The sequence below is a fragment of the Octodon degus genome, unplaced genomic scaffold (genome assembly GCF_000260255.1).
Source record: "Octodon degus isolate 3935 unplaced genomic scaffold, OctDeg1.0 scaffold00221, whole genome shotgun sequence".
Taxonomy (NCBI): domain Eukaryota; kingdom Metazoa; phylum Chordata; class Mammalia; order Rodentia; family Octodontidae; genus Octodon; species Octodon degus.
The window spans coordinates 1,342,846-1,367,855 of record NW_004524797.1 but is presented as its reverse complement, the minus strand read 5'-3'; the positions used below and the strand labels follow the sequence as shown (position 1 = coordinate 1,367,855).

The 25,010-nt window shown below is 45.1% G+C and overlaps 1 protein-coding gene across 1 annotated transcript in view; it reads left to right on the top strand.

Annotated features, from left to right (window-relative positions):
* The window catches only part of Gabbr2 (gamma-aminobutyric acid type B receptor subunit 2), a 391,890-nt gene that overhangs the window by 175,179 nt on the left and 191,701 nt on the right, over positions 1-25,010 (top strand). Inside the window, exon 4 of the mRNA XM_004645219.1 lies at positions 17,154-17,255. Coding sequence (XP_004645276.1) covers positions 17,154-17,255 — 102 coding nt within the window. The remainder of the gene's footprint in view (positions 1-17,153; positions 17,256-25,010) is intronic.

The window sequence follows — 25,010 nt, the reverse complement described above, 5'->3', positions numbered from 1 at the left end:
CAGAAAGAGTGGCACAAGCCCCTTTCCTCCCCTTATATTGTATACAGTATATCTACCCTCACTCACTTTGCAGGGGGATATCTAGACACAAACCATAACAATATCCATTCCAAAAGGTACAAATAGCAGAATACAAAAGAATGAGATGAAATCAAGTCCAAAATCCAGCAAAGCAAACCTTAAGTCCCACAGTTCCACTTCCAGCATCCCAGGCAATCTGTGGCAAATTGTAGACTGTCCCTATAGCACTGCTGGTAGTTGTTGCTTCCATGGCTTCTCTCTTGGACTGTTTCTGTTCCTTTCTTGAAGTTTCCCAAATGATCCACATTCCTGGCTTCTCCAAACTTCTAGTGTCTCTATTGTACCTCTGGCTTCATACTCACAGCTTTACACTGTCCTCTCAGGGGCACACTGCCTAGCCTCTTGGACCTTCTTCTGAAATCTGGATAGAAGCCTTCTGACACCACATCTCTTGCATTCTGCATGCACCTAAAACCAGCACCACATGGATGAGGTCTGCCACCAGCTGGAGCAGTAGTCAGGCTTCCTTTTCTCTTTACTGTAAACGCCAAGTGCCTTTGAACAAAATCTAGAGAGACAATTTCCATAGGCTGCCACAATTCTGAAACATGAGTCTTTGGGGCTTTCTTTTCAAAGCAAAAACTGTCACCTTTGGAACTCTGAAGCTGCATGAAGCTGGAGTCCTGTTGGTTCTTATGATGACCATCTTTTCTGTTGTCTTCTTCTGAAATATTTAGCTTTTTATTGCTGGTCTTTTCAGTGACCAGCTTCTCCTCTCTTCCATCTTTATAGGCTGCAGCTTTACTGGGGTTTCCTTTCTTGCCAAACTAAAAATATTTAAAATCATTTTACTGGACTCTTTGTTCTTGATTCTCAACATAAATGGTTAAAAGACTCCAACAGTAGACATGCCACTGTCTCAACATTAGACTGCCTTGAAATTTCTTCTGTAAGATTAACTAGTCTTCTTCCCTTAATCTTAGTCCCAGGCAAAGTTGCTGGACATGAGCAAAATGCAAAATTCCTACCAAGGTGTAACACATAGTGTCTGTAGTCCATTTTCTGGAGTTCAACAGCCAATGAAGTCCTTCCCATTAGAAACTTCCTGAGCCTATTCCTTACTGACAAGGTTTCTATCAGCCTTCTGGTCTTCTGAGCTCTGATCAGAATCTCTCATCAAGTACAGCCTAAGACATTCCAGCTTTACTCTTTTAGCCAGCATCTCCAAACCTTTCTATTCCCACAGGCTCATGAAACACATGGTCAGGTATAGTCCCGGCAACAACCCCATATCTCTGGTACCAATTTCTATCTTAGTTGCTTTTCTTATTGCTGAGACAAGATACCTGACGTCCAAAGTTAAAAGAGAAAATGGTTGTCTGGCTTACAAATCATAGAGATTTCAGTCTTCAGCTGTCTGGCTCCAAGGCAGGGTGGCGCATGGCAGTGGAACATCACAGAGAAGAAACAGTTCATTGCAGGTGGAAGACAGCAAAAGCAAGCTGTGTCATACCAATCAGTAGTCTGATTTTATAATCACCCACCCTTCATCCTAGCATCCTTTATCTTAGCATCTCGCTATGAATCAATTACACATTCTAGATTCAACTACCTCTGGAGAGCCCCACCTGGGACTGCATGAAGCTTTGTTGGGGACATCTAGAAACAAGCCATAACACTTGAAGACCTCCTGACACTCAAATAACAGAAGTTCCTAGGGCTAGAGAGTTTTTCTATTAAAACTCTGGCTCCTTTCTATTATTTCATTTTTCTGCATAATACAATTATCTGTTTACCGTCCTTACAAAAATAGCTACCTTGATGGTTGAGAGAAATTCTACTGGTGTCTTCAACAAAGATTACTCACTCTCCCAGGGATGTTTTTCAGACATTTCTCTTGCAAAAGTAAACAACTTTTTAAAAAGTATGTCTTCAGTGAAGCCTTCCATTATTTTGTTTTAAACCAGAGTTTTAGATCTTGAACTTTTTATTGGCTCTGCTTCTATTTATTTACTTTCTGATTTATTTGCTTCTGCTGTTACCATTAACAGCTTCTTTTTTTATTTTGCCATCCTCACTCTAATTTCCTGATTTGCATACCAGTTTTTACTCTTCTTTGGTTGCTATTAAATGTATTTAAACAGGCAATTTTGTCTTTGATCATGGTTATATCCAAATCCCACCTTTTATCTGAATAGTAATTCATCATCATTATAAAACCATTCCATAATTGCTCTTTAAGTTTAAATTATTAAGCTTCTACTTCGCTAAGTACAAACATAGTAATGCAATCATATTTATTATAAACTGTAGAAAACACCGCACTTATTTTTCCCCATCTCACTTCACCTTTAATTTTGTGTTGTCATAATTTGGGTTTTTATTTAATTTTACTCATCACATTGTGGATATTCTTTTCTCAATTGTACTTGAAATGCTGATTTTATCTTGAAATTACCATAATTTTAAGTTTTAACTTCATATGTCTAAGGCTTCAGTTTCTATTGACATGTCTTTCATGACTATGTCTTTTGATTTATCCCTGTGTGGCCTAAAGTACATCTTTGAATGATGTTTTTCAGGAAGACCATATGAGTTTTGTATCTAGGATGCCTTTCCATAGATCAGTTTCTGTCTGTTGGTTCTATGAGTGATGAGTTTGTGATCATAATATTCCTCCTCAAAACTCTTTAGATATTATGTCAATGTTGTAATGAAGTCTGAGCTGATCCAATTTGGTTGCTTTGTAAGTAATTTCATCCTTATCATAATGGAAGCTTGTAGAGTTCTTTGTCTTTGAAATTAAGAAAGAAGATATATCATATCTAATGCTTGTCTCTTTTGTTTAAAATATGATTGCTATTTTTGTTTGAAGAATCTCGTCTCTCTCCAAACTACAAAAGTTTTCTTCTACTATATCATTAATTATTACTTATTTGTTCTAGTATTGCTTTCAGAAATATTGAATAATCTTAAGTGAATCTCTGTAGTTCATCATTCATGTTATTTTTCTTCTCTAGTCACTTTTATCTTAGATATCGTTCTTTGTCTCCAAAACATCACAAAGTCATTCTTCATAGCATCCATCATTGCTCTTACAGTTAAATTCTTCTCTTCTAATGCTTTATACAATTCTCATATTCAAGACCGCAATTCATTTCCTGTCAATGCTATCTTAAGTCTATCAGATTTCTTTTAATTCCAGTTTCCTTTATTTTATATTGCAATTTAGAAGCCAGGTTTTCTTTAATCCCCTTGAAGTATAAATGGACACTGCAATTTACTTTTACTTCCTGTACCAGATCTTTTAGAGTTGACATTCTTCTTCTTTGTCTTTATCCTTTATGATTGGGGTTTTCATAGGTCTCCTGTGTAGTCTGGGCCTTCTCTGACCTGGTATTTTCCTCAGCTTGAGTGAATCCTCCTTGGATTCACTCACTGTTTTATCTAAATACTATTAGATTCTTACCTCAGATACTCAGATGAAAGACAGGATGACAAAATTTCCTACTGACAGCCCAGGGACAGTCAGGCGATGGAGCTAGGGAGCTATCTGGAGCTAAGGAATTTCTTCTCTCTTGGTTTCTTCTCAGAATTTATTGAATGGCCACTGAAGATCTGGAGGCTTGCTTCTGCCTTCCCCCTTTGATCTCCTGCCTTCAGTGCATGGGAGGTGCCCAGCTCTGCAGTGGAAAGCCACTTGGACAGGCTCTGCTTGTTCTTGAGTCTGATGGCTCAATCACTCTGGAAGGTGCAAGCTGCACAGTGAGGGGCATCTGCCTGGTGAGTCCTGCCTCCCTCCTGTGGCCCAGACTCACCTGTGGCACTTGTTTGCCCATGAAAGGCTGTGAAGTTGGTCCCTGTCAGCGTGCCTGTCCTCTTCTTCCTGCAGTACCATGCTATTTCTCAGGAAGGGGAGCTGTGAGTCAGCCTTCAATCTGGTTCTTCTGGCATGGTACCTAGAAGAAATTCCTCAAAGTTGCTGGCATATTGATGGCACTCTTTCCTATTTTCCAGTGCTAAAGCAGATTATCCCTATTTTTATACTCCTTTGGTCCTCTCTGTCACTTTCAGAAGGAGGTAGCTTAGGTAGGAGTTGGACATCTGTGCTCAGCTCTACCATTTTCTCCAAAGTTTTATAGTTAACAGTTTCCAGTACTTTGCACTTTGATATACAGACATTGTATAGGAGAACTGCCTGTTCTGTGACCCTCTTTTTAAATTCTTCACATTTATTACTCTCATTGTATCTGACATCATAGTTCTTCCTGAACACATTTGTTTTTTCCCTTAAATTTCAAGTTAACATCCTCTTGATCAGATGAGAGATCTTGCTGCCAAACATGGCGCTGCTAGTCTTGGGGCAGTGGGTCCTGTCCCATGCCAGAGACATCTCTTCTGGCATCCTGAGCTGCATCCTCGCCTTCAGTGTATTGATGGAACATCCCCACATCCTCCCTGCTCTGCCAAAGTTATGACCTTAAAGTAGAAACACCAGACACCGTCCCCTGCCTCCCAGTCGCTATCAACCCTCTTCGGAAGCCTTGTTTCACTGAGGGCCTTTCAGATTCCTTCTGGCAGGCCTAAGCCTCCTGCATGAGTCAGCAGTTGTGGGCAGCAGGCGGTGGGATGGGGGTGCAAGGCTCCTGTCTTTGCTTGGCTGCCCACCCCAGGAAGAAAACACATCACACACTGCCATATCAAGTCTGTGAACAGCTGTCTCACTGCCCTCCATGGGGAGTCACCAAGCATCGCACATCTGTTCCTCTCTGGGTGGCAAAAAGTTCTTTCCAACCCAGGGGCCTATGGATCTCCTCTGGGACTTCCTGGGGTGCAGAATAGCATTCTCCTGCAGAAAGCCCTCAGCCAGAATGCGCAAGGCGACATGCCTTCGGAGTTTGGTGACAGTGGCATTGCCATCACAGCTCTCCCCATCCCAAACCACATACTATGTTGTCCCTACCTCACTTTTGTGGTTGGAGAGTGACACTGACACCCACTGCACTGCAGCCATGGCAGACCAGCAGCATGGGTGGCTTCATGTCCTGACCCTTCCCACAGCCCAATGGTAGGCTGAAGTTATGCCCTGTTTCCAATGCCAGGGGTCTCAGCAGTTCTCTTTCTTGCCTATAGCAGTCGAGCAGTAGAGGTACACATTCCAAGCCAGAGCCTCCTGACTCTGGAGTGTATGCTCCCTTCTCCTCAACTGTTCCCGAGGAGAGGGGCCGGGGAGATGGCTCAGTGGAATAAGTACTTCCCTGGCAAGCGCAAGAGCCTGAGTTCAATCCCTGGCTCTGAAAAAAAAAAAAAAAAAAAAAAAAAAAAAAAAAAAAAAAAGGGGGGGGGGGGGGGGGTGGGTAGAAACTGTTCCTGAGGAGAGAAAAGAACAATGAGCTCTATCTTGGGTCTAGACTAAAAGTCTAAAATGTTGGCCTGGGGGCCAAATCTAGCCCCTGGTTTTATAAATAAAGTTTTATTGGAACTCAGCCATCTCTATTCATTCGCTACTCTCTGTGGCTATTTTTGTGATACAATGGTAGAGCTAGAGTAGTTAGGGCAGAACCTTCAGAAAGGCCAGAGAAGCCTAAAATAGTTGCCATCTCATTCTACACACAGAAAAGTTGGCTAATGTCTGGTAGTTAAATCCGAGGTTCACTACTGTCCTAGCTATGTGACCTTGGGCAGCTGACTCGACTTCTCTGAATCTCATTTGACTTCCCCATAAACAGGCCATAGTTAAACCTTTTGGGTCTAGAGCAATGGCCAAGTGATCTGACACTGTGACAAGTTTGGCAGGTAAAGCACACATGATGAAATGAGCCCCCATCAGTGCTCTGACCTTTCCCATCTGTCAGGTGTGTAGCCTTCTCTATTTTTTCTCTCTCAGGCTTCCTCTATGGAGTGTTCTGGCATTTCACTTAAGAACCCTTCCTCTTCTCTGATGCAGCACAGGTGAGGTACAGATGCTTCTCTAGCCCTCCTTGGAATGGTGGGCACCTGGCACTGAGCAACATACACCTCAGGAGATGAGTAGGTGTCCTGTGGTGCCTAGGCAAGGAATGGTGCTGGAATCTTGCAGGGACTCAGACAGGGACTGCGCCTGGGGTTGCTCAGAGCCCAGGGGCAGATGGGCACGCAACAAGTCCTAATGATAACTGTAATGTTGATGCTTCCAGATTTTGGTCCCCTTTGGAAAATTCCACTTGTACTCTGCAGGGTAAATACTGGTCCCTGGAGTTTTGGGTCCTGCTTCAAAGCAGATACAGTGGAGGAAAATGCTTTGCTCAGCACAGCCTCCAACCCGTTCCCAGGCTGGTAGCCTGCCCAGCACTTTGGTGTGATGTTCATCTGGGACCCAGTAGCTCATCTGCCCTGCCAGCTCCCTCCCAGGACACACACTCAGCACAGGAAGGGGGTGGCTCCACAGGCTCCAGGCCACGGGAAGGGCAGACTGTCTTTCCTCACCTTGGGGAGCAGCCAGAGCTGAGCTCCTGTCTGTGCGCCAGTAGCTCAAACACAGGTCTGAAGAGGTCTTGCCTTGCCACAGTGGATTTGCAGGGCCACAGATGACTGGAGGAACTTCCCAGTCACTCCAGCAGGGCTAAGAAAGGGAAGGAGGAAAAATCAGCAAATGCTGGTGTTCTGAGAGGGTCAGGGCAGCTCCTTGGGAATCCAAGATTCATGGGGAGGGGCCATTTGCCATGGTACTCAAGTGGACAGCAGGAGTTGGACAAGGGAAAGGAGACAAGGGTCAGGAATTTGAGGTGATCCCTGCAGGTATGATAGGTGGAGAAAATGAGCTATAAGGAGTATTAGATGAAACAATTAGGATATTAAATTGCTTATCCTTTAACTTGTACCTGCAAAATTTTTTTATCTGTTGTCTCAATTCAGACCCCCGCAGGGAGAAAATGGCATATTCCAAGAGTTCAAGTTTACTCTAAAAAGAGTATTTGGGGCAGAGACAAGGGACTTAGCCAGCTAATGCAGTCCCTGGGATTGGCAAAAAGAAGGACCTGAGTTTTTTAAGCCAGGAGCAGGGGGACACTAGACAGGGCTGCACCCAAGCGAAGGAGGGGCCAGAGCTTCAATACCTTGAACTCATACTTCTTTTTCTTCCTGTACACTGACCCCTCATGGGCCTCCTATTGACCCTTTGACTCATGCTGCAGCCTCAGTGGTTCTCTGGCTCCTGCTGGGGCTTCCTATTGTTCCTTTGACTTCTGCTGAGCTAACCTGTTGGCCCTCTGTCCCCTTCTAGAGCCTCCCATTGGCCTTCTGACTCCTTTTGGAACCTCCCATTGGATCTCTAACTCCTGCCGGGGTTTCTCATTGGCACTGTGACTCCTGCTGGGATGTTTCTTTGGCAGACCCTAAGTGGAAATCAGACCAAGGCTCTAGTGCTGCCACCTATAAAAGTCAAATTTCAGAGGTAGAGAGGACAGGGCCTTCTGGAGGATGTGGGTGGGGACAAGTGGAGAATAACCAACAAGAGTATTGTACTACTCAAGTTAGTATGCCAGGAATATGGGTGGTTTCATTGTTTTTCTCCTGTCCTCAGACTTTCAATGACATTTATAAATTACCTAGAAAAGTCTTGCAGCAGAAGGAATGGGTAGAACCAGCCTGAGTCACTACAAGGGTCCTATCAGCAGCTACATTGACCTGCCACCCCGTATTTGCCATTCACTAAGGGGAGCAGCCTCATTCAAGGTCATATCCCTTCACCCAGGGCAGCCATTACCTAAAAATGGGACCAGCCTTCTTGCCTTGATTTGGGGAGTCTCTGCAGGGCCCTCTCAACCCAAAAGGCCTGACTGAGACCTTGGATGAAATTTCATAGCCTTTCAACTTCTCCTGTACCTTGTCCCACCTCCCCCAAGCCCTCCTAGATGGAGAGCAGGACTGTCTCTCCAGCAGTTCCTACATGGGTCTCTAAATGGCCTTCCTGGGGAACCTAACCATGGGCAGGCTCATAGTTCACCCACCTAGGTGTCAGCTCAGCCCAAATTAGTTCTTTGGCCCCAGACCCATGATGGCAGAGCCACCTGTGGGGGCCCAAGGGTGACTCCCTCTCCTGACCAGACCTCACCTCTTCACAGAACACTCCGCTACAAAGTCATCAGTGCAATCCACTGGTGAGTACAGAACCGCCATGATCCAGTCACTCTTCTAAGGGCCCCTGATGAACACATGAGCCTTTGGGGAGACATGCTAGACCAAACCATAACACCATATTTCTTTGGGACGGACAAGAGACGTCATCAGCTAGGGAAACTAGAAATCCCTCTTGGAAACCTCAGCATAGAATGCGAGGGTCTATGCTGCACAAGAGGCCAGGCTTCTCTGTAGGAATATGATTGGGATCCAAAGGCCCAAGGAATGAGTTTCTTGAAGCCTTAACAAATCATCACAAATTTTGGTGGCTTAACACAACAGGAATATGTTCTTTCTAGTTCAGGAGGACAGAGGTCCTACATTGAGGTGTCTGTCACTGGGGCCATTCTGCCCCCTAAGTTGCTAACAGAGATTTTCCTTCCCTTTACCAGTGGGTCCTTGGCTGTCAGCTGTCTGCCTTTACATGGTTTCTGACCTGTGCCCCAAATCACCCTCAGCCTGCCTCTTACAAGGATGCTTGACATTGGATTTTTCCAGTGCAATCTCAAAATCATTCAGTTAATTGCATCTGCAAAGATCTTTTTTCCAACTAAGATGAAATACACAGGTGCTGAGGGGTAGAACTTGGACATATCTTCTGGGGTCACCATTCAGCTCTTTTGCTCCACACTGTGAATGTGCAAGTGTCTCACACATGTTGATGTACTTGGACGTGGCTCCACGTATGTCCATGGGTTTAACCCATGTGTAGTAGAAAGATACATAGTTACTTCTATTCTTATCCTTTAGATTTTTTTCATTATGTTCAACTATCATTATAGATTATTAAAGGCTAGCTTATTTGAAGAAATGTGGAAACTAGGTGGCTTCATTTTTCAAAAAACAAAACCACCTTCCTCAATAAATTCACATCAGGCTTGGAAAGGTGAGAATGCAACCACATAGAGAAGGTTCTACAAGATTTGAACTGCATGCCCCACATCTTTGGAAAACCCCAGGGGTGAAAAGAGTTACCTTAGCAACTTTAAAATTTTTTATAAATGAGAATAGTTGAGGTATTGTGTTCACTACCCTGGAATGACAAGTATTGGTGGTGAAAGAGGAAGCCCCTCTCCAGCATCCCAGCCAACCTCTACCTACATTCCTCTGATGGCAAAGAAGAGCTCTCTATTGGCAAAAACCACCTTCTCCATTATTAGAAAGTTTTTTTGGCTTTGGGTCAAAATCTGCTTTCCTGAACCATCTGCCAGAGGGGTACCCAGAACCAGCCATCCCAAGAGAGCTTCTCGGTGACAGCTCTTCCACGTTTGAAGTTGGTCATCACTTCCTGCTTTGGTCTTCTCTTCTCCAGGCTAATTTTTTAATTAGCTTCAATTAATAGTAGTTCCTGGGGAGCTGGAGCCCCAGTAAAAGTGACCTGAATTATTCAGATTTGAGTGTTTCAAATGCCTGTTTATCCTAATTAGCATCTTAACTACATTGATGCCCTCTGCCTCTAAGGAGCCACATTTTAACATGTTCCATATTTTAATGGATTTTACTTGAATGAACTGTTTAATCAAGTGAAGACACATTTCATGAATGAATAGAAGTAAATCTATAATTATACCCTTTAGTCAGGTATGAGGAGTGACATTTGCACAAGTCAGGGCTATATATAGAGAGTGCATTTGAATGACAAAGTAGGTTACCTAGCTTCCATAGGAGAGCTGGGAATTCGCTGTGCTCTCAAGTTCATTTTGTAACCTAATTAGAATTTTCAAAGTGTTGTAAAGTGCATTTGGCACAGTCCTGGTTCTCCTCATCTTCACCTGGGTCTCTACCTCACTGGAGGACTCCTTAACTGTTACAGTAGCCTCATTAGGGAAGGTGTCCAGGGCTCTGTGGTCATGCGGGTCTCTGATAGTCTTCTTAACTGGCAACCTCCAGTCAGTGGCCCTGCTTGGAACACATGGTCTGAACTTGGTAACTTGCCACTGTAATGCTATTTTGCTTTTGCTTTTCTCTTCTACCATTTCTAGTTTTGTTCCTTTGTGCTGTTCTTTCCTTTTCTTGTTTCCATTCTCCCTTCTGACGCTGTCAGGATCTGTTTATAGTGTAGGGGCTGGGGATAGGAGGACCTGGAATTCAGGATGAGCTGTAGCTATTGGATGGAGCAGGAGAGGGCAGGATAGTAACCCTGGATTCCAGGAAAGATGGCACTCTGAATCTGCAGACAGTGGGGACAGGAGCCTTGTGGTTTTCATGCAGGCTTGCCAGCAGGCTAGAAATGTGACAGTTTTGTTGTTCTTACCCCCCCAAAATCAGTGGTTATCAACTTAGGCTAAACAGTGGAATCACCTGATGATCACCACCAGTGCCTGGGCCTGTCCAGAAGATTCTGATTGGTTGAGGAGGCCGCAGACATCCCCAGGTGTTTCGCAGATGCACGCTTCAGGCAGCTCCAGCCAGCATCTTGTCTCCAGCCTTATGGATGAACCAGACCCAGAGTTGCTCACTCAGTGGATCCCCAGCCCTCACTCAGGAGGCCATAGGTGCTTACGGTCTCACCTGCTACATTTTAAGACAATTTGTTACATAGCAGTGGAAGATGAGTATGGATTCTTACCTGCCCTAGGGGCTCCTCCAAGTTGGTCACTTCCTGCCACCTCCACCATCCTTTCTTCATCCTGCCTCCAGAATCTCTTTACCAGGATTAATGCTGCATCCCCCTGCAGCCTTCTTGTTCCACTGGTCCCAGAGAAGCCTGAGTTGTCATTTCAAAACATGCTTTTAATCATGTTGCCCTCTCACACAACACCTCATTATGGTTTTCCACTGTGCTTAGGTTCAAGACCAGAATCTTTAATATAAATTGCAAGGCCCACAGGGCCTGCCCAATCTATTATCCTCATTTCTTTCCAACATCCTCGCCAACCTCTTCCCCTTTGGGCTCTGCTTTCACTCTGGCTGTACATTCCTTTAGCTAACACTCCTTTAGTTAACCTACCACTTCTCTCCACTGCAGGACTTTTGCCTGTGCTGCTCCTCGGGCTGGAGTCCTTTCCCTGCTGCACCGCCTGGCTTGAGTCTGACTCTGCTCATGGGCTTGCCCCTGAACATGAGAGCTTTTGTCTCATAGGGTATTTAAACATTTGCCATTTGTTATCTGATGAATGTTCCTTACTCTCACTAGACAGAGATCCACGGCAATGAATAATAAATCTTTTTACTCAATATGAGAGGCCTAGTACTACCTCGCACAGAGGCTGGAACAAAAAAAGACATTGATATCATGAATGAGTAAGGAAATGAATGAAGGAACATGATGGGAGCAAAGAGATTCCCTTCTTAAAAATGTAGGGCAGTAGATGGCTGTCCAGGAAGTACTGAAGCCCAGAAGCCAGCCAGTGACTGACCATCAGTTGGAACTACAGCTCTGGGAGTCAAGCATGAGACCACATTGAGGTCCTGAGCTCTGTGAAAGCCCCTTGCCAGGCCAACAGAGCCCTGCACCCTCAGCTCCTGACCTCCAGATCTTCGAATTACCTGGATGGAGGGCAAGGATATCCAGGCCCAAAATGGGGAATCTGTAGGAGCAGAGATTTCATTGGTCCATCTGTGGACAGCAGAGAGTGGCAGAGGACAAGAGCCTGGCAGGACCTGTAGACATGGGACTCCAGGCAAAGATAGCATGGGGGGAGGCCATAGACTGACTCACGAGACAGTGGCAGAAGGCAGTGTGAGGGTTGATAAGAAGCCTGAAATACGTCCAAATAGAAGGTAGAACCAGCAGCATCCACTGCCACATTTAATGAGATGCAGGCATTAGAGCAGAGTGGGGCATGCAGGAAGAATGACACCATGTCCTTCTTAGGCATGGAGACCGGCCTTCCTCATGGGATAAGAGACCCACATGAGACTTAAATGCAACTCATTCTTGTCCTACCACAAGAATGACCCCTCTGAGCAGGAGGCACTTTGTCACCATTCCTGATAAAAGACATTCAGAGCTGAGCCCAGCAACCCTGGTATGGCCTGAGAGAGACCAGAGAACTGAGGTGCCCCCTTCTCTGTGCTGAGCACTCTCCACACGCTCCATCCACCCACCGCCACTCCTTTGTGGATCCAGCTCCATTTGCCTTCCACCTCTCTGCTGCTCTCCTCCTCTTCTCCCCCTCTACTCCTGCCCTGCCCTGACATCTTGTCAGGTATGGATGGAGGTCAGCTGCATGTTCCCATGCTCAGCATGTGAATGGAGGTTTGCACTCAGTCAGCTAGAGGAGTGAGGTCATTGTGATGGCCCCTTTGAACTGAAAGGTCCCTGTCAGCCTCCTCACACAAATGGGCAAAAGGTGCTGCACAGACACACTGGTCCCGGTGCTGAGATGCTGATCTGACCTGGCGGCATTTGCTCTGCTCAGCAAGCTACTGCTCCCGGTTCTCTGGAGCCACAGCTGCCTCCTCCCACTCTTGTCTTCTTGCAGTGTTGGCCTTCCCTAAAGCTTGAAGTCTGAGTTCAAATGTGGACATTCTTGTCGTGGGATCTTCCATTCCCCAGCTGCTCAGGAGTCTCCGAAGAGGCTGAAGCCCTTATAGTCCTCAACTGCCCATTCTACAGGTCCTTGCTCTTGTCTTAGCCACATGAATGACCCCTCTGAGCAGGAGGCACTTTGTCACCATCCCTGATAAAAGACACTCAGAACTGAGCCCAGTAACCCTGGGGTGGCCTGAGAGGGAACAGAGCATTGATGTCCCCTCCTTCATTCTAGAAGTGATGCCTTTTGAAATGTGATTCCTAGTCCCACTCATCTTTTTGACAATAGCTTTATTCTGTTAATACATTCTGGTCTGCTAATCAGAGCAGAGGGCAAATGGCTCAAACTTTCTTTTCACACCATCATCAATCACTCATTTCATTGATCTTGTTTCCTTTAGGACAGTGGATCTCAAGTCTGAGCATGCATCAAACCACTCAGAGGCCTTGTTCAGCACATCCTAGTATCACCTCATAGCCACAGTCCTTACTCGTTCTTCAGGAAGGTTAGCAGCTGTTGCCCCCAAGTCTCCTGTTGCACGTTGTTCGTTCCCCACCCTCTTCTTTTTAGTGCTGCCAAATGATTTCTGTGGCTCCATTAGGATTGTTCCTATGGCTGAGCCTGGATTCTCTGTTCTAAGGCAGCGAGTCGCCCGAGGCTGGCCTGGAGGCCCTGGTCTATAGCAACACACTCTTCCTCACCTTCCTCTAGCAGCTCTGGGTAGCTGTTCATAGCCTTCATATTCCTGCTCTCACTTCCAGGTGATAGAGCAGACTGCCTCCAGCTCCCTTCCCTGCCCTCTGCACCAGTGTCTCTCCATCCCTCCTGGCTTGTCTTGGGCCTAGAAACAAATAAGACTCATGGTAGCTGCTCACTGGAGCCCATCATGCAGAACAGGTCCCAGGAGACCCTGGCTCTGCTTGAGAGTGACTGTGAGAGTGTCCCCAAATTGGGATGGTTTGGGTGACAATTTAAGGACTTTGTAATGATGTAAAAATGATTCATACCATGCCTGTAATTCCATTACTTGGGAGGCTGAGGCAGGAGGCTTGCTGTGAGTTTGAGGCTAGCCTGAGCTCTGTAGTGACTTCAAAACCACCCTGAACTGCAGAGCAAAATCCTATGTCAAACAAACAAAATATTTCCCATTCAGTAGGAACCATGCTTGGGAGTTTTGAATTTGGATCACTTCTAGTGATACTAGTGTGATTCTCACAGTGCTGGGCAGTGGCAGTGCTCTGTGAGCCATGTGGTCATAGGACAGGACACAGCTGACTGTACCAAGCCAGGATGCTTCAAGAGCTAGGAGTGTTCAACTCATTTTTTACACAGGCTATTTTCAATTTATGCTGGATCTATTCAGATGTAACACTATTGCGAGCTAAAGAGTGCCTGTGTCAGCTTTCTGATGCTGCGACCAGACACCTAAAAATAACAACTTCCAGGAGGAAACAGTTATTTAGATGGACAGTCAGAGGGTTCAGTCCATGGACACCTGGCACCATTACAGCTAGACCACAAACACCATGGCAGAAGGGCATGCGGCAGCAAAGCTGCTCACCTCATGGCAGCAGGAAGCTGCGAGAAGGAGAAGGAGCCAGAGAGCAAGGGGCTTTGAGCATAGCACCCTCAAAGGCTGCCTCTGTGAGCCACCACCTCCCCGGCCCCACCTCCTAACAGCCCAGGCTCTGAGGTCCTCAGTGGTTTAACCCATGGATAAGGTTAACACCCTCCTGGCCTCTCTAGGCCCCACCTCCGAACTTTGCCACACTGGGGACCAAGCCCCTATATATGAGTCTTAGGGAAACACTTCAAATTTAAGCCGTGACAATATCTGTTTTTATTTCCTTAGGATTAAAGATTACTCATTTCCCATAGGAATATGTTTTTGCTTTTATAATGGAGATGAATGCAAACATAGAATTCCCATCACAGAAATGCAGTGTATAGTAAATTGCTGGCTCCATGAAACAAGATACCTGCCGGTCTAGGAGGAAACCCAGGTGTTTGCAGGTTTGCTCAGTCAGTTTTTCACAAGTCAGCTAAAGGATCATTCTGTCTCTATATGAGAGTGTCAATTTTACCTTGTGAGGAGGATCAATTACATTTTCCCCATGCATCGGTTACTCAAAAATATCATTTATCGTTGACGTCCTCTGCTTGCCTTCCCTGAGAAGTCCATTAGAGTACACACACGAGCCAAGCACAGATTCCTTGGTGCTGGGACGATGGGCAGCCAGTGACTGGTGGCACTGACCATCTGTTCTGGCTTCTTCAGGCTCACTGGGCCTTGGAAATGTCCACATTTGGTAAGGTCCAGAAGGGTCATCCTGGAAGAGTGGGAAGAACACTAGGCTGGAAGTCACCCCTTTGTTTCCTCATCTGTGAAATAAGCGGTGGATGGGGTGGCCTCTGGTGTTTTGTTTTGTTTTGTGAGTTCTGATTGCTTATAAAATAATTTATTCTGCTGTATTTGTGATATAGTTTTCATGTATACACCAACCACACATACATAGATATTCCAAGCTCTGATTGATATCTTATGCTTGGAAATGATCATTTTGACTTTTAATATATATACAGCTAAATTTACAGAGCCATTCAATACCCTCAATATTTCTACTAGTCTTTGAGTCAACCCTGTGAGTTATTTTCTATTCGTGCCCATTATTCAGGTGAAAAGACAGAGATGCAGGCGAAGCCAAGAAGTTTTTCTGTATACTGGGGACACACAAGTGGACAGCCAGGGTTGCTGTTGCCTATTGTCTGGTGCCTTGCCCTCTAGCTGGGTTACATGTGGATGAGTTCTATATGTAACCAATGCAGTCACTCTGCCACACCTTCAGGACATACACAACTGATCCTGGGACCCTACTTGTACCTCAAAAGGATTGAGACAACAGAAATAAACTATACCTTTCTCAAAGGCAACTTTTCTTGGTCAACTGGTTCCCAATCTTCCAGCAAAATAGAAGTGAAAACTGCAGGTGGACAAGATTCACCCTGCCAGTGATACTTTCTTTTTGCCAAACATTTGTCAAAAAGTATTTCAAGCATTCAAAAAAAAAAGCACAGAATAAAATAAGCTCCCAAGGACTTGCTAGCTGGAGTTAATAAATGTTCACATTTTGCTCCATTTGCTTTCCTATTTCTTTTAAAGAAATAAAAGACGGCAGGTCCCACAGACATTGCCTTTGTTGCTCTTCCCTGGTGGTAGCTTCCTGGTGACCAGTGACATTTAGGGCCAGATTATTCAAAACACTTTGATATACACATTAGAAGGATCTGCTGACTGTTGGAATAAGCAATGCCTTTTTATTGTGGTAAAATACACATAACATCAAATTTACCATTTTGGCCATTCTTAAGTGTAGTATTAAGTACACTCGTGTTCTTAGGCAACACTCATCGTTCTCCATCTCCAGAACTTTTTCATCATCCCAAACTGAGACTGTACCTAGTAAACACTCACTCCCCACTCCTCCCTTCCCCCAGCAGCTGGTAACCACTGTTCTACTTTCTGTCTCTGTAAATTTGACTCCTTCGGGTGTTGTATACCTTGGAATCATATAGTCTTTCTGCATTTATGTCTGCCTTCTCTCAGGAGCATAGGGTCCTCGAGTTCATCTGTGTTACACCATGTATCTGAATTCCGTTCCTTTGTGAGGCTGAACAGTATTCTGCTGTATGTATAGACCACAGTTTGTTTACTCACCCATCCATCAATAGACATTTGGGTTGGTTCCACCTTTTGGCATCTGTGCATAATGCTGCCATGAACAAATATCTATTCAAAGCCCTGCTTTCACTTCCTTTGTATAGATACTCAGAAATGGAATTGCTGGATCATTTGGTAATTCTTTGTTTAATTTTTTTTTTTTTGAGAAGCTGCCATTCTGTTTTCCAGAATGCTGCACCGTTTTACATTCCCACTGGCAATTTGCAAAGGTTCCAGTTTTCTTTCCATCCTCACAACACTTGTTGTTTTCTGTTTTTTGATAATAGCTCTCCTTGAGGTGAATGAGAAATGCTTGTAAGAATTGTCTTAAATAAGAAGAAACCAAGACCCAGAGACGTGGAGGACCATAGATAGGACAAAGTCAGAAGCAAGTTAGTGACAGAGCAGGAGGGGGAAGTGGGGTCCCCGTGATGAGCTCTTTCACTAGAACCCACAGTTCATTGCAAATCCATAATGAAAAATATGAACAAAGAAATTATTGGAGATCTTGACACGGAGACAGGATGATGTGTTGGGGAAAAATCAGCCACAGCCGCGGTCTCTTCTTGCTTTTTCTGTCCAAGGAAGCCCATGGGCCACTTTTACAGACCCCTTGCTCCTGGCCAGGTGTCAGTCTTGGACATGCCCTTCATGTTATCAGTAGAACAGAGAAAATTGTTTTGTCCACTCGCATTGCTTTCCCAGGATGGCCTTGCTGGACAGCTCTTCCTGTGACCACCGGCACACCCACTCACCCTCTGACTTCTGTTTGCTCACAGGTGAGGAATGACCTGACTGGAGTTCTATATGGGGAAGACATCGAGATTTCAGACACTGAGAGCTTCTCCAATGATCCCTGCACCAGTGTCAAAAAGCTCAAGGTAGGTGCAGCATAACTGGGTGTGGCAATGATAGGTTGTTGATGATGATTTGGGGTTCCCCAAGTCCTCTCACTGTTATCCTCAAGTCCACATTAACCTTGACATGACAGGCTTAATTGAAGTCTCCGGGCTCTGGCTTTCCAGGGCTTAGCCCACCACTCGCAGCCCTGCCCTGGCCAAGGGCGTGGATGGCCAGTGTGTCATGCCCCTGAGAGCCTCTGCAGCGGTTTCTCTCTCAGCCTCACCTGGGGAGAGAATGGCACAAGTTATCGCCTCTCTGTTGAACTGGCTTTGAAAGAGCCACTGCCTTGCCCAAAGCCCATGCAAAGACAGGCTCTTGACCCCATCTGGTGATAGTTACCAAGGAACAGAAAGGACCAACTAGACGTTCTCCAGTTGTAAGCAGAGCTCTAACTTTCACTTATCCAATTCTGTGCACAAACTTTCTCAAATGATTTTAACGTGCCAGGTGCTCTCCTGGGCTCATAGATGCCATCTGCCATTTGACCTGTCCTTGTCCTCAGGTGGTTCACACCATGGCAAGGAAGACAGACACTTCTCAGGGAAACCTGAAACAGAGGAACTTAGGAACAACAAGTGCCTCATCCCATCTGGGGAGAAGGTTCCAAGGAGGTTCTACAGAAGGGACAACATTCTAGGCAGGCCTTGCAGGCTGCACAGAAGGGTAGGGGAGCCATGCAAGCCAGAGTGCAGGCAGGCTTGTGCCTCTGCTTGGGAGCCACAGGACTTCCACAGAGCCCGCTGTGTCAGAGGGAACGGAGAGGAAAGAGCTGAGGCTGGAGTTAGGGGCCAGTTCCCAGGAACTGTGAATGCTGAGCTAAGACATTTGGGCTTTTATCCCAGGACCATGGGGAGCTTACACAGGTGTCATCAGAGTTGTGAACTCTTTCTCTTCCATTCACTCACACCTACATCTGATGTCATTGGTGTGGAGACCCCAGACACCAACTGTTGCTGTGTCCCTTCTGGCTTGGACAGGTCCCAGCTTACATCAGGCAGAGCAGACAGCAGTGTGAGGCTGTCACTTCCAAATCCCTCAGTTGGTAGATGGGGTGCCAGAAGCCCAGAGGCAGAGCACAAGGGAGGCAACACCATGGCAGCCCTGGGAGACTCTGCAGATGAGGAGGCAGCAGCAGGTGAGACCTCCAGGTAGCAGGTGCTGGCTCCACCCAAGCTCTTCCTCTATGGTGCCACAGCTGTCCGATGTGAGGGTGCAGCTTGGCATTGTGGGCCTGGAGGACTCAGGGGTAGGAGGCCAAGCTGGGGAGAGACTGATGCTGTGTTGGTGTCTCCCCAGGGTGGGCACTTGAAATAGCTCCCGGTCTCCAAGACCCAGCAGAGTTCTGAGGGCTTTCAAGTTTAAAGAGTGACTGTACCTGAGGCAGTGGTTCAAGTTGAAAGGCTGCAAGAAAATGAGAGGGAACCAGATGCTCTGCTCATCACCTGACCTGCTGAACCAAAGGAGGAGGATCATTAATGATGGTGCAAATAAGGACCCACATTGTTGGCACTGGAGCAGGGTCAGGTCTGGGGTGACACCCTGGGCCTTCATTCTCTCATTCTATCCTTTCCACAGCCTTCAAACAGAGGGTGTTTCGCATACCCATTTGGTAGGTGGAGGTTGAGGGTCCAGGTGGTGAAGGAATGACTCCAAGGGAATGACCCCTTGCAGCCAGCAAGATGTTGCCCAGTTTGCCCCACTGCTTGCGAGATGCTGAGAAAGGATTCCAATGTCCTGCTGCCCTGGGGACAGATGTGCTATCTGTTGGCCAAGGCTTCCCCCCACGGGAAGCCTATTTCCTCACAAGAACCTGGCTTTTTGTTGTACTCTTGTGGAGTCTTTTCTTGTCATTCCTTTCTCCCAGAGGCCTCCTAGGATGCTTTGTTTAAAATTGAAATCCTTGTTCCTCAAATTCCCACTTCTCCCTTTCTACCACTTTTCTCCATTTCATAGATTAATATCCATGATATGTATTCTTTTCCTAGGACTGTTGTCCTGAAAGACCACAAGCTAAGTGACTTAAGACAATAAAAATTTATTCTGTCCCAGTTCTGGAGATCAGTGTGTGGGAAGGCTGTGCCCTGTAGAAGGGCCATGCCCTTCTCTTGTATCACCAAAGGTCCTGGCAGCCCTTGGCTGCATAATGTCACTGTCTGCCTCTGAAGTCCTTCCTCCCATCTCTTCACATTATTCTCTTTTGCACACTAGTCAATGTGGTAGATTCAGAGTCAAGTCAATTCTATTCCAATATGGACTCATCCTAGCGAATTAATCTGCAACAGCCTTATTTTCAAATAAGGGCCCATTCTGAGGTTCTGGGAGATAGGAATTAAATGTCTTTGGAAGGAACATAATTCACTCCTAGTACAATGTGTGATGTACTATCTACTCTACTACATTGCCTTAGTGTCTGTTCCTTCCCATTAGAATGTAGCTCCAGGAAGCAGAGTTTCTGCCTGTGTGGGTCCCTGTTTGTTTCCTATCACCTGAAACCAAATCTAATTTGCTCACGATTCTGTGGTATGCTCACTCATAAAGAACAGAGTCCAGACACAAAACAATGGAGACACATGGACAAGATACTCAGGAAAGAAAGGGTGGTAAGTTCTGAAAAGTGCAGCATAAAAGAAACTTTCTGTTTTATAATGGGTTAATCTGGAGAAGGAGGTACAGAGGACAAGAAAGAAAACTAAATATCAGATAGCGGAACAGGAATCTGCATCAGAGGCAGAGTTCATGCCAAGGAAAATAAAAATCAATAAGTTAGAGAACAAACTTGAGCTGTTTTCTCCAAACTCAGAGGAAATGGCTAAAGAAATCAATCCAGTAGCAGAGAAGGTAACAGTAATGGATCCTGGAAGAGGGCGATCCTAAGAAGAAACTAGGACACACAAAACAGAATCAAGATCAAGAGCAAAGTAGCTTCCCCAGTAGCAAGAGTCTGACTTCTAATACTGCTTTCCAGTCAATGGGAGCAGGGCCTCTTGGAGAAAGGGCTGGTTCTATGGAGCTGGAAATACACAGAAAGATTCTTGAGTACCTGGTAGTGTCAGAAAGCAAGAAAATACCTAAAATAACTATTGTGCTGTACACTGGTAGGTGTGGCTCAAGGGGACACAGCCAACTACAGAGTCTCCAGCGGCCAACACCAGAATATTCGAGCAATAAAATAGAAAGTAGTACTGGAAAACCAGCTCACAGCTATAATCACTGCGCTTGGGAGGACTGTGAATGCAAGGCCAGCCTGGACTACCGAGCAAGACTCTGTCCCTAAATAAATGAAATAAAAGTAGTATTGGAATGTAACCCAAAGAATGAAACAAACATTCCCTCAATTCCATGCTTAAATGGGAGAGAAGAGACAAATCTCCTGTGTAGTTCAATTCCAAGTAACTTATACAGATTGTTTGTGCCCCAAGGAGTCAAATGTAAGTACCCACTTCTTAAATGACTTTCTCACAAAAAGCACAGTACGAAAGGGAGGATATTTGACAGTAGAGAAACCTGACAAACCCTTCATCGGCCAGGCCATCCAACATCAGTGATAATCAGCACTGCCAGCCCCCTGGAGACGACAGGTTGAAAAGGTACTTTAACTTCCCTCTTGCTCCCACAACCCCAGTGTAGTGATGAGAAAAACACCAGCCAGATTCTACTTTAAGGCCAGTCTGTAAAATATCAGTTATGTGCTCTTCAGTCCGTCTAAAATAGGTTATTAAAAATAAGGAATGTTTGAGCTAAATGGAAACCAAGGGCCCAAAACAATGGAATATAATGTGATTTCCTGGGTGGGACAGAGGAACTGGAAAAGGACATTTGGAGAAAAAAAGCTAAGGAAATCTGGAAATTTAAATAGATGACGGGCTTTAGCTAATAATGGTGTATCAGTGTTGGTTCATCAGTGTCACTAACGCACCACACAAGCATGACGTGTTGATAGTAGGAGGCACTGGGCAAGGATGTGTGCGAGTGCTCTGTACTACTGATGGAAGCTCTTAGAGCTTTCAGCGACTACAAATATTCTGCTGCATGCTGTAGAGTCACCACTGCTCTGTCCTATCATCCCAATTGTTCTGTAAGTCTAAAACTACTGTCAAATAAGAAGCTTACTTTAAGAAAAAAAAAAAAGGGAACAAATTCAAGTGGGCCAAAGACAGAGCCGATAAACTGAATTATATGAAATTGGCAATATTTAACCATTTTTTAATTACAAAATCCATAATACAGAATAAACATGAACTTTGATACCCATTTTTCCAATCAGCAAAAATAATATAAAAGTTATACAGAAATGTAAAGACTATGTACAAACTACCTGGTCTGTATGCATTCTAACAGGTAAGGAGAGGCATAACCCTGCACATTTTGGTAAATGTTGTGGCATACAAGCTGTAAGGGGAAACCTTACTTACAAATATCTAGGCCAGGAAAAAACAAGCTTTCTACAAAGGCACAAAAACCCGACTCCCCTCTCCCTTCTTGCAGCATTAAAACCCAGAGATAGTGGATTAGCTGGGAGACATTCTGCAGTATGTGAGGCTCATGCAGCATGCCAGCCAGGTGCCTGTGAAGGCTGATGCCAGCCAGCAAGAGCAGTGGTGGCCTGTATAGCCAAGGTCGTGGCAGAAATGGCCAGGAAGGGCCACAGGACGGGTGGAAGGTTATATCTAAACAATTGATATAAAATTGTTTACTAATGCAAATGACATGTAACATTATGTGTAATATAAAAATAGATTACAGCAACAGTAACTGAGATGTGAAAATATACATTACAGGAGCCAGGGAGATGGCTCAGTGGAATAAGCGCTTCCCTGGCAAGCGCAAGAGCTTGAGTTCAAGCCCCCGTTCCACAAAAAAAACAAAAAAAAAAAATTACATTTACAGAGCAGGTAAATTTAAAATAATAAGTGTTAAACTCCTGGTTTAAACTAGGAGAGGCACACAAAAGAGGGCATTTTGCTTGTTAGTTTCATAATTAGAGAAATAGGAGCTAAAGAATGCATTCAATAACTCAGTGGTAAATATACTATCAAGGAAACAGAACTTAAAGTTGCTGAAACAGGAAATACTAGAGCAAATAAAAATCTAGCCCATATATATTTTTTAAAGCCACAAAACAAGGGCTGGCCAAATGGCTCAGTGAATTAAAGCACCTGCAAGCAGGCGCAGGGGCCTGGAGTTCGATCCCCAGGCCTACTGTGCCAGCCCCGCCCCCCAGGCGTGCTGAGACAGCAATTGAGACTGGGCGTGGTGGCGCGTGCCTATAATCCCAGATCTTGGGAGGCTGTAAACAGGCAGATCACTCCGAGTCTGATCTAGTAGTGAGACCCTGAACACCCTACAGACCCTTCCATGAAAATGGTTTTTTAAAAAGTGGTTTTTTAAAAAGCCACAAAACAAAAAATGGTTTTTTAAAAAGCCACAAAACAAACATGAAAACCAGAAAGCTCCAACTAGATCGTTGTAGACAAAATATGATGATTTTTGATCATAAATTCAAACAGGTCAAACATACTATTAAAAGGCAAGGACTTTCACATTATATTTTGAAAAACTCTGCAACAGACAAAGCGATACAGGAAGGTTAAGGGTTAAAGATGGACAACAGTCTACTGACAAACTACCGTGTAGACAGAATCCTAGCATCCATGTCAAACCAGAGAATTCAGGGCACAGGCAGTCAACAGAATTAAGAAATCATTTGCTATACATAAGTGTACAAATTGCTGTGAGAATAATGGGCTGATGGCCTATTATTGCTCGAAATTACATCTCACTGAAATAAATAAAGAAAGGCCTGTTGGAAACACAAAGGGGAATTGGCAGGACCACAATGGTGTTGGGAGACATAACATTCCTGTCTCAGTCTTGGACAGCTCTCCTAGGCGAAAATAAGAACAGAGAGCTGAATAATGAATTTAATAAGGCTGATTTGGCAGAGATGTATCGAAGATTATATCCAGAAATTCAGGAAATAGTACCATCTCCGTGCAATGAAGACCAGAGGTCTTCTAAGTTTATTCAATGCTTGTCCTGCATGAGGGGCTGTAATGTCTGCAGTCGAGGTACCTTGGAACCCCCCCAAAGAGGCCAGCACTGGGCTTGGGGGCAGCTCCGGCTGTGATCTTCCCTCTCGTGCACGTCAATTGCTTCCCCTCTGCAAGAGGCCCCCACTTCCTGCATATTACGTCAACTATGGACCCCCCCAGCACCTACCTTCTGGAATGGAGATGTGAAGGGCAGTTGCCCTAGTTCAGGCTAGGAGTGTGCAGGCCAAAGACTTTCACAGGAAAAACAACTTTATAAAAATAAAACTCGTAAAATAAAGCATAGATTCAAAACCTGCACTCATCCAGCGAGTGCTTTAATGATGACAAGGACACCACACACAGCAAGGAGCTGTGTCACACACCACAGAGGCCGCCACCTGCCTGCCTACAGCTGCAGCACCTCGCCCTCCTTTCGTAGGAGTCACTTTTTGCTTGCTCTCCTCTTTCTTTGGGGTTCATTTTGCCCCAGACTAAGAAAGCATAAAAAGTGCTATTCTAGTTTTTACCATTTTTTTATTGAAGTAAAATACACGTGACAAAATTTACCATTTTTAAACATTCGATTTAGGGACATTAACTACATTCATAGTCTTGTGCAAACTTCCCATAATGCACTCCCAGAACTTTGTTATCTGAAACAGAACCTCAGCACCGGAAACTTGAGTCAAGCAGACCCTGGGTTCAACTTCCACCCCTGCCCCAGTGTCTTGCTGTGTGAAAAGGCTGCTGGGACATTCCCTAAGCAAGGCAATGTGAGAATCCTCTTCTGCAGAGTGCTGGGCTGTCGTGGGTGGTAGAGATTATATTGGAAGTTGGAGAAACAGCGGATTAAAGAAAACACTGAATCATAACATGATGGAATGTAAGGGAGAAAAAGCCACAGAAGTCCTTATCTTTCAATGAACATTAAAATAACATCGAAGGGTCTAATAAAACCAACACTTGAGGCTGTAAAGCAGAGCTGGGAAATTGTGAGCGGTATGTGTAGGCTCTCTGGGGGCACAGAACCCCATATTCTGCAGATGAATTTCCCAGCGGAGTGAGGGTCTTGCTTCCCTGCAGCGTACTGTGACGGTGCAGCACCTTCTCTTCCTCATCCGGCCGCAGCTGGTTCTGCCCTCACCTCACGCCGCTGCTTCCATGCCAACAAGCAACACATTTTAACATTTGCTTTGTGCCCCAAGATTTATTAATTCATTTAATCCTCACAATGATTCTATAATAGTGGTCCGCATACAATGGCCCATGGGTCAAATCTGGCCCACCTCTGGTTTTATAAATAAAATTTTATTACAACACATTTATTTACCATGTTGTTTTGGGCTGCTTTAGCACTATAGGAGCAGCACTGAGTAATGGCAACAGAGACTCTATGGCTTATGAACCAAAAATTATTTACTACCTGGTCCTTCATAGAAAACATTGGACACCACCTGTTCTGAAGGTAGCTGCTATTGCTATTGTCATTTTAGAAGCAGAAAAACTGGAGCTTGGGGAGGTTTGTTCGCTGGCCCAGGGACATGCAGCTGAAACTTGAGTGGCTGAAATCACTACCCAGCCGTCCAGCTGCAGACCAACTGACCGAGCCCTGGGCCAAGCAGAAAACACTTAGGCTTGTTTTTAGCATTTCTGCATTGCTTGAGCTCCAGTAAGCCATCATGAAGGCCCCATAATGGAGCT